This window comes from Aspergillus bombycis (assembly GCF_001792695.1).
Source record: "Aspergillus bombycis strain NRRL26010 chromosome Unknown contig00028, whole genome shotgun sequence".
Lineage (NCBI taxonomy): Eukaryota > Fungi > Ascomycota > Eurotiomycetes > Eurotiales > Aspergillaceae > Aspergillus > Aspergillus bombycis.
Genome location: NW_019170030.1, coordinates 70912 through 85803, shown reverse-complemented (window position 1 = coordinate 85803; position 14892 = coordinate 70912). Strand labels below are relative to the sequence as shown.

General features: G+C 49.9%; 6 protein-coding genes across 6 annotated transcripts; 4 read left to right on the top strand and 2 right to left on the bottom strand.

Moving 5' to 3' along the window:
• Positions 1-66: 66 nt before the first annotated feature.
• Positions 67-2153, bottom strand: ABOM_004988 (Zn(II)2Cys6 transcription factor; the record flags this gene model as incomplete). Its single annotated transcript, XM_022532117.1, has 3 exons — positions 67-194; positions 244-1985; positions 2038-2153. 3 exons carry the CDS (start codon positions 2151-2153, stop codon positions 67-69), a joined length of 1986 nt encoding a protein of 661 aa, XP_022390590.1.
• A 1141-nt stretch (positions 2154-3294) lies between these two features.
• On the top strand, positions 3295-5775 carry ABOM_004987 (transketolase family protein; the record flags this gene model as incomplete). Its single annotated transcript, XM_022532116.1, has 5 exons — positions 3295-3494; positions 3560-3669; positions 3729-4211; positions 4274-4791; positions 4858-5775. 5 exons carry the CDS (start codon positions 3295-3297, stop codon positions 5773-5775), a joined length of 2229 nt encoding a protein of 742 aa, XP_022390596.1.
• Positions 5776-6805: 1030 nt separating this feature from the next.
• Positions 6806-8357, top strand: ABOM_004986 (uncharacterized protein; the record flags this gene model as incomplete). Its single annotated transcript, XM_022532115.1, has 2 exons — positions 6806-7012; positions 7089-8357. The coding sequence occupies 2 exons, from the start codon at positions 6806-6808 to the stop codon at positions 8355-8357; spliced, it is 1476 nt and encodes a 491-aa protein (XP_022390595.1).
• Positions 8358-10276: 1919 nt separating this feature from the next.
• Positions 10277-10820, top strand: tpcK (decarboxylase tpcK; the record flags this gene model as incomplete). Its single annotated transcript, XM_022532114.1, has 3 exons — positions 10277-10432; positions 10504-10694; positions 10751-10820. The coding sequence occupies 3 exons, from the start codon at positions 10277-10279 to the stop codon at positions 10818-10820; spliced, it is 417 nt and encodes a 138-aa protein (XP_022390598.1).
• Positions 10821-11475: 655 nt separating this feature from the next.
• On the top strand, positions 11476-11858 carry ABOM_004984 (CFEM domain-containing protein; the record flags this gene model as incomplete). Its single annotated transcript, XM_022532113.1, has 2 exons — positions 11476-11562; positions 11622-11858. 2 exons carry the CDS (start codon positions 11476-11478, stop codon positions 11856-11858), a joined length of 324 nt encoding a protein of 107 aa, XP_022390597.1.
• Positions 11859-12111: 253 nt separating this feature from the next.
• On the bottom strand, positions 12112-14735 carry ABOM_004983 (uncharacterized protein; the record flags this gene model as incomplete). The annotated part of the gene is made up of 4 exons (XM_022532112.1): positions 12112-12828; positions 13100-13221; positions 13669-14457; positions 14525-14735. The coding sequence occupies 4 exons, from the start codon at positions 14733-14735 to the stop codon at positions 12112-12114; spliced, it is 1839 nt and encodes a 612-aa protein (XP_022390569.1).
• Positions 14736-14892: the final 157 nt, after the last annotated feature.

The window sequence follows — 14892 nt, the reverse complement described above, 5'->3', positions numbered from 1 at the left end:
TTAGTATCTCTAGCTCCCCATGGAATGAATTATCCCGGCTAGGTTCGCACACTTCATCCCTACAACTCATTCCTGCCACACTTTTTTGAGTTGAGAAACAAGCCCCCTAGCGGGAAATTTACTAATCCTCAGCATCTTTTCCAAAGTACGGAGCAACTCGCCGCGCATCTCGGGCGAACGAACGAACTGGCCAACTTAGGTTTCGTCAGCCAGGACAGAAACGAATCAAAGAGAGACACTTACCTCCAAACAAAGCCTGTACGTTAACAAAGGCCGTTGCGAATTCATGTTCCTGGCAGGCATTGGCGATACCACAGACCATTTTGACACATTCACTAAGTTGCTTGTCGCGGAGACAGTAGGCGTTCAGTCCTCCCATCGTGGGTTGGTTCAGCAGCACCATGGCTCTGGCAAAATTGTACATCTGCATCGCGCCTGCATGGTTGGGCGGATGAATCCATATAGCCGGGAACACAGTAGCATCCGAGACAGGGTCCATGGCGACGGTGACCGGTTGGTAAGAGGCGGGGAGGACACGATGCCAATCGTCGAGTGCGCAGAGAAGTCGGTCACCCTGCTCGATTCTGTGTCTTGGATCCTGAGTTGACGCCGTCCCATCCGAAGCGGCATAGGCTACGCACTTGCCGCATATGTAGACTATCCGTGTTGCGAGCTCATCCGAGTCAAGCTCCTCGAGCCCTTTTCGAGCGCGCCAGAAGGTGAGCGTTTGCCGTCCTGCCCGGAAAGCCGCCCATATGTCCTGCCGGAGCCATGCCCACCACACAGCCTGTCTTAACCCGTCCACAGACTCGCCGTCATTTTCCTGAGACCGTTGTATCCAGAACGAGCCGCGCAGGTGTTTCTCCCAGTCACCGCTTGTCGTGGCGCCGTCAGCGTCAAACATCTCGTACGTGCTGATCATGGTGGCTGTTGCCAGTATCTCACGGGAGTCTGCATAGGAGGGGTAAAGCAGTGTCTGGGAAAGATATTGAAGCGTTTCATAGTAATACTGTGTAGCCATGTGGGCCGGAGCAGGGTCTAGTTCAGATGGCAGACAAGTCGCTGCTGCTAGTGAGGTTGGAACACTCGCATCTGGAGCGGCAAGGTCGCCTGGAACAACTTCACCGGGCACATGTGTGAGACCGAGAGACATGTGCTTAGCCCCAACTGCGAGTATCGACTTTAAGAGCCCTCTATTTCGTAGTGCAAGATGGGGCACGGCATTGCTGAAATGCCGAGCGGGATCAAACAAGTCTAGGATTGGCCCAACAACTTCGATGTAGTATCGAAAGAACCTGAGGTCGATTACCGATAATTTTATCCTACTCGCTGTGTTCCAAGGCTCGGGTACCTGATAATGGTTCAGTAAGGGCGCCTCGACTCTGTCGTCACGATGTTCCAGAGCGAGCTGATGCTGCTCAGAGTGCCTCCTGGATTGCTCGAGGTGGTTCTCAGGACATTCAGGGGCTGGTGACTGTCTACGAGAGAGGGCAATCTCGGGAAACTTCCATCGTGGGTCGCCCGTAGAGGCATCGTTCAGCCGTTGAATGTTGCTGATGGCATCCCGTGCTAGCAAGTCGTACCACTCGAAAGGAGAGATGTTGAGCAGGGAGACCTGGCTAAGTGAAAGTGGAGAAGCTGAGAAGGTTGGGTCAAGGCTGGACAGTCTCTGGTCATTGGCTTCATTCAGATAGTCATTCTGTGGCGTCTCAATCTCGCCATTAGGGTATGCCGTAGGGGCCGAGCAGGTAGGCTGATGAAAGCATGGTACTGTACCAGCGCTCGGCAGCTGCTCCTGAGCCCTCTCCCCTCTTGAATTGGGTTGCGCCCTTGGGGACTCATAGTCGGCTGACTCGGCTCCAGCTCCGGTTACATGTCGCTGGTCAGCGACCTGGGCATATCGACAGATTCGATCTGACTTGGAGCACCGCATGCACGTGGGCTTACCATCGTCGCACTTCACACGTCTCTCCCTGCAAGTGAGACTGCCATGCGTGTAAGCGAGTTTGGAATTGACTGAGCTGCGTATCCACTCACCATCCTGTCTTGGTTCTCAAGCCGCGGGCCCGAGAGGGTCTGATGCGGCGACGCTTAGTCCCCGTGGCGATGCCCTCAGTTGTTGATTTTCGTCGTGCACTACTATTAACGTCCATTGAGTCTACATTTGTTTGTGGTTTCGTCTCGAAGACCGACCCGTCAAATATTCCTAAATATTCCTCGGCGTTCATTAAATTGCCCCCGCTTTGGCCTGACCCACTTCAAAGCTCTGGGGTTCCCATTAGTGGGGAAATATGGCCACTAAACCAGTCTCACTCGCTCGTAGTGCAAAGGCGTTTGGTTAGCTGCGCAGCTTGCATAAATCATCTGGACTCTTAGGCGAGGCGAGCTAAACACCAATCATGGGAAAGATGGGTGGCTCGACCCCGTTCACTGCCTATACTTCAACCAGGATTCATGTAGACTCGATCCTACTATGGTAGGTACTCATAGTAGGTACAGATAGTATATCTGCTGCATATGTGAATATTGCATATTGCCACAACAAGCCCGCTTCACTGAAGTAAATCTGTAGGTCTAAGTGATAACAAGTAAATGCAAGGCTAAGAATATGGCGGACTCGGCGTGCTGAAATCATCCTCGAAGACAACCTAGGGATAAGTTGTGCTTATTCACGTTGAACAGGTTACAGAATGGCCGTCACGTTTTCCCAGTCATCTGACAATTCTCTCTCATTTGCTTACGTATACCCTCAGGTTTCTGAATAAGGTATATTGTTGGCGCTGCCTAGTTAGGATTAGCGCTGTTTCTTCCTAAGCCAGCACAGTCATGTTGATAGATTCATCATTCAAGCAACCCAAGCAACAGAATAGGAATGCAACTCATCCCCTCAACAATATATATTGACACCCTGCGCAACCGGAGTTGACCGGCATAGTGGGCTGAAGGCTCTCGATGCGAGGGCCCGCTGCCTCGATACGAGAGATTCTCACCAACCATCATGTCCACCCTACGGCAATAGCAGTTTTGTGCAAAATTGCCTCTCTACAAGCTCAATTCTTTCTATTGACACTGCTGGGGTTGGAGCATCTATGGCTTCGTCTCGACTTCGAACAGCCACGATCGAGTATCGCCGCAATTCATTGATTCTAAGGCACGCGACAGACATGGAATGATGTCGAGTATAAGAATTGACAGTCGGCTCGAATCCTTCTGCTAGCTAGTTACAACTTGGTAACATCAAGATCTATTCTCAAACAACTATTTCAGTCTCACAGTCAGCCCTGCTCTTACGCCATGGCGCCTACGCTGGAACTCCTTGAGGAGCCCGCCGAGAATGTGCCGGTCAAGGCAGTCTCAGCCATCCGCAACGGGGCTTCTGCTGGTGCTGCTGCTAATCTCAGATTAGAGAGCCCAGAAAAGCATCAACGGGTGATGAATGTCTTCCGAGCCTTCATCGCGGATCTCTGTCAGCAATACGGCGAAGGCCACGCTGGGTAAATCGACACCCTCTTCACGCATTTCTTTGTTCACAGCGTGCGCTAACTAGGCCTCATCACAGATCTCCCATGGGCATGGCTGCCATTGGCATTGCCCTATACAAGTATGTCATGAAGTACTCGCCAATGAATTGCAACTACTTTAACCGGGACCGCTTTGTTCTTTCGAATGGTATGTCCTCTACATCCGCAGAAGCCAGGCGATATGTGACTGAATTAGATTCATGACAGGTCATGCCTGTCTGTGGCAGTACCTTTTTATGCACCTTGTTGGCGTCAAGAGCATGACACTTGAGCAGCTCAAGTCATACCACTCATCAAAGCTCGACTCGGTCTGCCCTGGTCATCCCGAAATTGAGAACGAGGGCGTGGAGGTCACAACTGGGCCCCTCGGTCAGGGCCTCGCCAATGCCGTTGGCCTTGCCATGGCCACTAAAAACCTTGCTGCGATATACAACAAGCCCGGCCATGAGTTGGTGAATAATATGACTTGGTGTATGGTCGGTGACGCTTGCCTTCAGGAAGGCGTTGGCCTCGAGGCGCTCTCCCTCGCTGGTCACTGGAAGCTAAACAACCTCTGCGTTATATTCGACAACAACTCGGTTACATGTGACGGAACTGCAGACGTTGCCAACACCGAGGATATCAACACCAAGATGCGGGCTACTGGGTTCAACGTCGTAGACGTGCACAATGGAGACTCGGACGTTGCTGGTAGGTCTCGGAGAATCTTTACCTTGGTGAATTAAATAAACGGCTCTGCTAACGCGTATCAGCCATTGTAAACGCCCTTGTTGCCGCTCGACTGAGCGATAAGCCCACCTTCCTCAACATTCGCACCACGATTGGTTTCGGATCGGCAATGGCCGGCACCGCCGACGTACATGGAGCTGCCCTCGGAGTCGACGAAGTGGCCAACGTCAAGAGGTCGTTCGGTCTCAACCCTGACGAGCACTTCCACATCCCCCAGGACGTCTATGATTTCTTCAGTGACATTCCTTGCCGTGGTGAGGCCCACGAGGCGGGCTGGCAAGCGGCCCTGGCGAAGTATCATGAGAAAGATCCCATACTAGCGGCTGAATTTGAGCGCCGTGTTGCGGGAAAGCTACCTGAAGACTGGACCAAATGCATTCCTCACAAGGAAGAGCAGCCTACTGCACCCACGGCCTCACGAAAGTCAGCCGGCGTCGTGACCAACGCCCTTGGACAGAGAATTAATTCATTCTTGGTGGGCACAGCAGATCTTACTCCGTCTGTCAATGTCGCATACAAAAACAAGGTCGACTTCCAATCGGTGAGTGTACCATGCTCAGTATTCCCTTTTTCGTGCGTCCAAGCAGGGTATTAACGTAAAACCCAGCCCGAACTCCAAACGGCGTGCGGCCTGAACGGAAACTACAGTGGTCGATACATCCACTACGGTATCCGCGAGCACGCCATGTGCGCCATCTCCAACGGGCTTGCTGCCTTCAACAAAGGCACTTTCATCCCCATGACGAGCACATACTTTGTCTTCCACTTGTACGCCGCGGCCGCTGTGCGCATGGCCGCACTCCAGGGCCTCCAGCAGATCCACATCGCCACGCACGACAGCATCGGTGTCGGCGAGAACGGACCTACGCACCAACCCATTGCCGTTGCTGCCCTCTACCGTGCTATGCCTAATGTTCTCTACATCCGTCCATGCGACGCTGAAGAAGTGGCCGGTGCCTACATCGCCGCCATCCAGGCCACAGATACGCCTACCATCATCTCGCTCTCCCGGCAGAGCCTGACCCAGTACCCCCAACACTCCTCGCGCGAGGGCGCACTCAAGGGCGCGTACATCTTCGTCGAGGCCGAGGACGATGATTTCGATGTGACCTTGATCGGAGTCGGCTCTGAGATGGGCTTCGCCATGCAAACTCGGGAGTTGCTTTTCAGAGACCATGCCATTAGGTCCCGAGTTGTTTCCTTCCCTTGTACTAGGCTCTTTGAGCAGCAGTCACGGGAGTACAAGCAATCGGTTTTGAAGCCGCGCGCTGGAAGGCCCACGGTTGTAATCGAGGCATACCCGTCCTACGGATGGGAGCGCTATGCCGATGCTGCGGTGTCGATGAACAGCTTTGGAAAGAGTCTTCCTTCAAAGGAGGCGTACGAGCACTTTGGATTTGCGCCGGAGAGCATCGCACCTAAAGTCAAGGACTTGGTGGAGGAAGTCAGGCGTGACGGTATTGAGACCCTGAGGGGCGATTTCAGGGATTTCAACGGTAGCCTGCGGGTTGGTTTTGTGCATTGAAAGAGATTACAAAACATACGAATGATGTATATAGCCAATGAATGTATAGAATGACGCGCCTGAAATGGATAATAAGAGGTTTTCACCAGCTCTAGGTCTTCCAATACAACGTAACAATCGACAACAAGCTCCGCAACGCTGTAGTGACTGCGGGATATTCAGGTATAGTAGTTATAGGAAGTCTCCTTAATAAATAGTACAATTTCTCTTTAGAGTTAGCCAAGTAATTTTGAATTTTATAGTTCAAAGCTTCAGTGGATGTATGAAAACTGCCAGTTTCGAGAGTCGAATACAACATATTTCACTTTCCTATAAGTACTAATAGTCACTCTACCTAGTTACTATGGTGTGATTAGCGGAACCTTGGGACTATATGCCATAGTAGGATAAAACTTTATATTACTACATGCAGAATTACACCGTGTCTAGTTACATGATCAGATCCAGGTGGATTCGAAAGCTAAACAGAGGAGAATATAATTCCAGCTATATTAGATAGCTGCGCTTTAGAAATGTCTATACCGACAGTAGTTTACTCGCCTGTATTGACTTCGGTCAAGCAATTCATTGGGCCAGCCGGCCTGAGCCTACATTTATGTACGCCATAAAAATGCAACGGCTACTGAAAAGGAAAGCAAACTTTGGAATGGAACTATCACGATATACCAATTGACTAGCTAGCTCAATCTCAGAGACGTAGAAAATAACAAAGAAGGGCAGAAAGCACAAACTAAAAGGCGATGGAAATGTCGGTCCCATTCTTCTGCCGGTCAGTAGTTAGATCCTGGTCGGGTGACTGAGCAGGAGATGACGAGGAAGAGGCTGGAATCTACGTTCATATTATGCAACTCACTGAGTCACTGTGCCTTCCAGGCTCCAAGCCTTTCTTCATCCTGAACCCTCTTGTTCCTTCCTTTCTCCCACTCCCACCAAGTGATCTTCTGTTTGTCTCCTTTCACATCCCCCTCTCTTTCTATATTGTTGCTATTTCCCTTGCGTGCTTTCCTACAGCAAATTCTCCCTCGACACAATGTCCGAAATCACTCAGGCTCTGATTGTAACTCCATTCACGCCCAAGACGACCAAGAGAAAGAGAACACCATCATCAGAACAGTCTTCTCCTACTGAAAGCATTATTCTGTCTCCTTCTGATGTCTTCCAATCAGAGCCAGTCGCCCATTTAGCATCTTCTGCTATCTTCGCCGCGTCAAAGCGGCTTTTCCCGTTAGGGAGCGCCGTAATCAGTAAGATCCCGTTCTTTCTTTACTTATCCTTGAAACACGTGTTAATGATATTTCTTTTATAGTCGATAGGTTACCTTTGAGCTTTCGGACTCCCACACCGAGCCTGTCGTTGATCTTCAACCCTCACGACATATTGTCCTTCCCTTCAATGTTCGGCAGAACCGGAAAGCCCTGGATGAAAAGGCATGGGAGCACCTATGGAATCTCTTTCCAGACACCCAAGCCGTGTCATTCGATGGGTACTTTTTAGTGTTTACTCTCGGCTCCCTGCCCGAAAAGCCATGGCCGATTACCGTTGCAGGTGTCCAGCCATACTTCACTACCGACCTAAATGATGACGGACCAATCCCTCCAATTAAGCGCGCAAGTAAAATAGTACGCCGCATTTTCGTTGAAGAAAATCTTACCAACGTTCCGCCAGCCAAGATTGATGCAGCCTTTGAGCTCGTTATCAACTACTTCTCAAGCTCCAACATTTCCGTTACAGAAATTCAATATTGGAATAATTTCTTTATCGTTGTCCTTGAAAACGAGGATGTGAATATGGCTGAGGTTCCCAGTACAATTGGACGTTGTGCGTGTTTTTACCTGTATGAAAAGGAGATGGGCCGTCCTCATTCGGCTGAAATTCCAGCCCAACGAATCTTTGACCCAACTGAGGACGTCGTAGATAATAGTGAATATGAAATTTTGCGTCCTGGTGTAATGCTCAGTTCCAGTAAGCACCCAGTCAATGGAATGGAATCGCATACGACTTCGGGTGTGCTCGTCGAAGATGGGATAGGCGAAAGATACCTGACTGTCGCGTTGCACGGTTTTCCAGACGACGATAGGGTCTTCCACCCATCCACAGAAGGCACGCATATTGGCCAGGTTACTATGGAAATCTCATACGCCGACGTCGCACTTGTCAAGCTGAATGGGGATGTCCAGTTTGTGAATGAAACTTTCGAGACCACATCCCTCGGCGTGCCACCCGCGAAACTAGAGGAATTCATACTCGCAAATGAGTCTCAAATCGGCACCCCAATTTATATGAACAATCCATTTACCGGGCACTCCGAAGGGACATGCGGCCCGCATTCCCGACTGCGGATCCCTAGCGACGATCCTCACGAAGTACCAATGGAATGGATCAGGGATAGGTGGGTCTATATGGGCCAAGGGTTCATTGATCGCCCGGAAGATAGTGCCTGCGGATCGGTAATTTGGAATGATGATGGCCAAGTCCTGGGGTTCTTTAGATACGCTTCGAGGTCAGAGCAGTTTAGGGACTGGTGCTTTGTGGTGGCATCTGATAACCTTATTGAAAAGGGATTCAAGATAGCTGCGCGGTGAGCCATCGCCCGGAAGATGGTGCCTGCGGTCAGCAACTTGGAACGATGATGGTCAAGTCCTGAGGTTCGTTAGTAAGACTTCAAGATCAGAAATATAGAGTCGAAGGGGCAAGTACTCAGAGCCAAGAGACCAGTGACAATAGTGGCTCCAGCAATAAACAACACTCCTTTTTTATCGACTCAACCTTTTTAGAATATCGAATACTTTTGGACAAGGCAAAGGCTCTTCTGTTCTTAAACACCGATAATCAGAAAGCAAAGGTCTTGCAATACCTCCAGCAGCTTCAGCAACAACTTTGATTCTTGGAAGACTCCTGCTCTGATAATCTGCCCAATACCAATCTAGAACAGATATATCGAAGAGCAGAAGAATCTCTGGTGGTAGTTGAAGGGCCCAGAAGAAGAGAAACCTACATCCATACAACAGCTCCGACCAATCTACGACCAGGTTGACAAAACCATAAAAATAGACAAGACACACTTAATAGCAAGCTTCGCTGATATAGAAAATACAATCAAGAATACTTTCAATTTCAGTTTCGAGGATCTCCTCAAAAGAATCACCCTCATTATCTCTATAAAAGACAATTTCATATCCCTACTAGACACAATCAACAATAGTACTAAATAGGCCCACGACTATCTCTCGTAGATCTCCAAAGATTCTAGGGTCAGTATCAACAAATGTTTCCTTTTGCACTTTGGCACCCAGATTGAAGGGTCTATTAAAGACCTATATGAAGGGTACACCATCCTTGCCGACGGAAGCGCTCAGTTCGATGACCCAGGATGTGCCAAACTGGTTTTGTTAGAATCAGACCTGAACAAGCTCCTCGCGGATTTTAGTGCTGCACTCGGAGATGAGTGTCTCAAGCAAGTCAAGGACAATTTCAATCGATATGTTGGCGAGTTATATATACACCGTTGCTACTCCATCACGTTCCCTCTCACAGCGGTCATACTGATGCTCGTCGATGCTATTCTAGAAACTACCCAAGCCCGCAAGTCATACAGCAACTCATCAACTATATCGGAACTGTTGAGTCTCTGGATAGTCAAAAGAAGGAGATAATCCGTGAATAGTATGATGTCCTCGGGCTAGAACACCCAACATTGACCGCGTTCATGCGCACGCTATATAATTTAACGATACAAGGCGCGATCCAGGCGAGCCCGAGGGTCTAGGCACTGCCTGTGACGTTTTAGCCTAGTTAGGAATACACTTCCCTGAACGCCCGTTCTTACAGGTAGGCTGTTCGTATGGAATAGAAGCCTGTAGACACGGAAAGCCGGATGACTACCCTTTATTTATGCCATGAAAATGCAACGCCTACTGAAACAGAAAACAAAATCTTGAAGGGAAATACCACTGATGATCGGATTGGAGGATGAGAGCTGACGGGAAACGAAACACGGTAGTTACCATGAATTAGAAATCCATTTGCAGGCAACAAGGCCATGCTACGCATTGCCGCATCGCGTGTCGAATTATGAATGGCATTACCACCACACGAGCAGCTATGAACCGGGGCTTCGATTTCCTCGAATCCTGTTCATAGAGCCAGAAAAGATTCGCCATCCGATGAAAGCGAGAATGGCAGGCTGGCAGGCTATTTCCGAAAGCGTCGCGCCGATGCAACCTCAATATCTCTGGCTCCAACCAATTGTGCGACCAATTGCCAAGCCCCCGAGAACCCTCGATGAATGCAACCCGAAACCGAAACACAAGGGAATTTAATCATTTCAGAAAGATTCCAGAGCATGGCCGTTCCATTGGCCGACCATAGGACGCAAGGGGGGCGGACGGAAGTTGCTCAACTCAGAAATAAAAGGCCCGACACCCCAGACGATCATACATTCTTGGGTCGACATATCATCCATCAATCACTCGTCCATGCAGGCTTTTGCTAAACCAGCAACATGTCGGAGACTAATCAGCGTTTAATCGTCATCACCATCAACGGCTACCGCAAACCGGGGTTGACAGAGGAGGAGCTCCACCACCACCTCTGCAACGTACATGCGCCGAAGGCTGCGCCTTTCTTGGAGAAATATGGTATCCTGGAATACAATGTGGTTAGTTTGGGATTGACCCTGTCGCTTTTTGTGGGGGGATTGCATGCATGCTAACTGTTGTGATCTTGCAGATCGATAACTTCAGTGCCGCCCGGCCGCATGCCGAATACCTGCAGATGTCGAAGAAGCTCTCCGACCATGACTATATTGTTCAGTTCGTAATGAAGGACGTCGAGGATTTCAAGAAGGTCTGGGAAGATCCCGAGTTTAGGAAAAATGTCATGCCTGACCATGAGACCTTTGCGGATACGACTCACTCTGGGTATGTGACTATGTCCCTTTTACCATTTTCTCTGCACCGCTGGCTGACACGAATAGCATCTGCATCGGATACATGACCAGCTTTTTGAACGGGGGGAGAGACCCACAAGGCCGGCTGAAGAACTGAATGGGATGAGGGTGTATGGTGCTATGGAGTTATGGGTTGGAACTGTTCACCTGTCATTATCGAACAATATTTCAGATTTGCTTCGTCTTTATCAATTCTACGATATTCAATCAATCAATCTAGTATAATACCCACCACTGTAAATCCTCTAACACCCCTAGTGATATCTGAAGATCAAGAAGAAGAAAAAAAGCCAATAGAATAACCATCCCTTGCAGATCCATCCCCCAACCCAACAGCCCCTGATTGAAAAGAGTAGTGGCCAGAAGGACAGTATGTGGGAAAAAGCCGGCCCTGACAGCAACAACCCCTGCAGAAGATTGCTGGCGATGTGACAGGTATCGCACAGCGATCCATACACGGTATCCGTGCCGCCTGACATTACGCTTTTTGCATCTACTATTGCAGCTTCCTTCCAATGACCCCACAAGGTATGCTCTAGCCGTCTCCCTATCGATGCATATTGGGTATCACAAGATACTAGGGGGGCACGTCCCTGGCAGCGGACATGGCACATAGTCAGGACCAAACCTGTCTCCGGGGCTATCTACAGCCAAAAATAAAAGACAAGAAAAGCTCTAGCTCCCAGACTATAAGAATCAGCTTTACACCCGTAAATTGGCTACTGCAGGACAAGACAAGCAACTAAGCCAAGATGAAGCTTTCACTTGCAGTCTCTTTCACAGCCCTCGTGGCTACCGCTGTGGCTGCCGACATAGAACAGGACATCCCGCAGTGTCTGGTACGTTGCTTACCCCGTGCCTACCGATCATTCCTTTGGATACTGACGGAGGAATCCAGGTCAACTGCATTAAAAAAGTGAATATTTGCAGTGGAATCGACATTCCCTGTTTCTGTGACAACACGGTGTTCCGTTTGGCAGTGACACAGTGTATGAGTGGTATTGATGGAAAGGGTGAAAAATGCTCGGAGGAGGATCAAAAGAGTAGGTTTCGCGTGAAAGCGTTTCAGCCCCTTGGCTTTGGGCTAATTGTTTCGGTAGTTGTTTTAGATTGGGACAGGTCTATCTGCGATTAGTGAAAGATTTAAGCTGGGATGGCTTTGGTCAGTACGATTTAATGTACCAGAAGGATGTGTGGTTGGAGAGTTATCTAGGCTATCACTAGATTCAAGAAGGCTGAAATGACGGACCATTCTGATATAGCTTGCAAGTTGAATCGCCAGCGTTCTATACATTCCGATCTATACAAAAGTTACCTATACAGAACATAACAACATTGTTAAGAACCCGAGACGATGAGAACGTAAAACATCATAGCAAGAAAACTTATCACCGCTCCCATTCGTCATGTAGCTTCGTATCCATATTGATATAACCTGCCACCACCTCCAACCCCCGTCGTCTCTCCTCTTCAATCATCTCCCAGGTCCACTCAACCATGCTCCACGACTCAGAATTTGCCTTCTTCTCCTCTTCCAACTTCGTCTCAGGGATATCACCCTCACTGACCTTCAGAACCTCCCTCACCAACGCCCCATCAACCCCAGCCGTAGCCGTAATCCCTTCCCCAGCCGGCGTCCCAACCCCGGAGCCCTCCACCGAACTATCAGCGACCAACACATCGCCCTCCGGACGCTGCGGCAAAAACCCACTGGCCCTGAGCACCCTCTCCGGGGGAACCGTAAGCCGGCCCTTCTTAACAACATACTTACTAACGGCCGTAGCAAAAAGCGACCTCTTCCCGCCGGCCTTCGCAGGCCTAAGGAAGAAACTCAACACATACATCCACTTCTGATCCCACGCAATCACCTTCGTCTCGATCTCATAGAGCTCGAATGGCTTGATCTCCCGCTTGAAAGAACAAAACACCGACCCAAGCGCGACATACATGTTCTTGTGCGCCGGCGGCTTCTTCCCCTCGCGCCGCGCAGCATCGCCGAGCTCGACATCGAGCTCCTTGCTCACGACACGCAGCCCCGGCGTGTACAGTCGCGTGACGAGCGCCGTCCGCGAGATGTCCAAATCCGAGAAATACGTGCTGTTGGACTTGTGGAAGTTGTAGTCTGTTTCCAGAATCGGTGTGCGTGATGTGATGGAGTATGGTACGAACACCGGGTGTGTGGCTTGCCCGTATGTGTTACCAGTGCTTTGCCCCGTGGAAAATGGGGGTCTCCGGGCTTGCGCCGGATGTTCCTCCAGAGGTGGTGGAAGATGCGGAGCTGCGGCGGGGATTAGTTTTGGGTCTGTTTTGACTCAGGCGGTTTTGTGGAGGTGGGGGTTAAGTGTAACGATGTTCATTTGGGGTGTATGTACTTACATGCCAGACAAATGGGAGGTTCTTCAGGTTGATGACTGCCAGGATTAGTGCTATGGTTTTCCAGGTCATGATGGATGAGGCTCCCGGGAGGAGGTCGCGGATTGTATCTGCGCGGATGGACACTGGGAGGCCCATGTTGGATTAGAGCCTTTTGTTTCTTTTTATTTAAAAAAATTTTTTTCCTTTGTTTTTTATTCTTTGAATATATGATTCCGGACCCGCGTGGATGTATAGAAAAAAAGGAGTACAGGGGTGGGTATAAATCGATCACTAAGGCCGAGGATTTGTACCGGTTGCGGTGGTACAAACGTCCCCGCGACAAAATCCAAGTCCAAATCGTGCAATTAAACTAGCCAGCTCACGGGTTTAAAAAGACTTTAAAGTCCAAGATTACACATTTCAGCTACGGCAGCAATCCGACTCAGCTTGTTGAAACGTTGGGGAATAGAAACCGAGGCATGTGTCACGTGCACGGACCGAAAGGATAGCTTATCTAATGTCGCAAAAATGGGATTCATAATCGTCATAACTTGCGCTGAATGTAGCCGGAAACTAAAAGATGGCCATACAATTAGGCGGACTCGAAACGCCCCGAGCACAATTCAGCGGACTGCTAGAAATAAAGAAGGTCCAGCGCCCCAGTTGCTTGCATGTCTCCGCCAACTCCTCCAGGTCGAACATTTCGCCGATCGGCAATCCCCAACCGGCAAGCATATGATGGTGTAGATCAAACTCGGGTTTGAGAGCCGGGAAGACCTCGAAACTCACCGCGTCGGATGCCACCGCTGCAAAGTGGTTATCCCACATAAACCGGAGCACGTTCTCACTCTGCTCGAGTCCCGCATGCTTGGGCACCGTTTGCTGGCTGTATTCCTGCTTCTGGGCGTCGCTCATGGAGTACCAGGTCTTGGTGAGGCCCACGCGGAGAAAGAAGATGTCTCCTCGCTGGAACTCGATGTTGCATTCGCGTGCGATGGCTAGCACATCGTCTAGAGGTACCACATGCTGGCTGAGTCCATTTACCGTAATGCCCTTCTTCTCGGCCCAGGATAAGTAGTCAATCAAGACGCCCCGACCGGCGATTCCCTTCTTAGCCCAGTACCCAATACCGATCCGTGATGAGTTCGAGTCCTGGATTTCTTCCGCTGTAGTACCACCGTAGAATACGCGGCGAGCTTGGTCCTCCAGCGTCGGGGCAGGTGCACTATGGTGTCGGAGTCCATCCCACTGAGAGGATTGTTGTGGATTAAAATGATACTCATCGTCGAACGCGATACCGGGAGCCACCCATTTGATGCGATGTTCGAAAGGCTTTCGGCGGAATCCTGCAGGCGAGTTAATGGGCCGTCCCGGGCATACTGTGGAATTTTATCGCAGCCAGCCACGGTAAAGGACTCTCCATGCTGATGCCGATGGTTCTCCTACCTGGTGTATCCAACTGTTCCAGATCCCAGTTTAAACAGACTCTCAACCCAGTTTGAATCTGTGTGCGCGCGGCATCCGCTACGATCTCCGGGGTCAGAATGCGAAGCATGCCTAGACCCTCTTCCGGTGATCCAGCGGCTGCCGGCCAGTATTGTCTCGTGTTGGGGAGATCGTCATATTTTTCAGGTAGATGGTCGATTCCGGTTGTCATGGCTGCTGGTGAAGGGAGCTGTTGGCCGAAATATATCGATCTAAAGATTAACTGCTCGGCGGGCGCATGGGAATGCCCCTCTTGGATTTATATCATTGCAGAAGTGGGGAAATTAAATTAATCGGACCATGTCCGATAGCAATTATTTAGAAAAGCA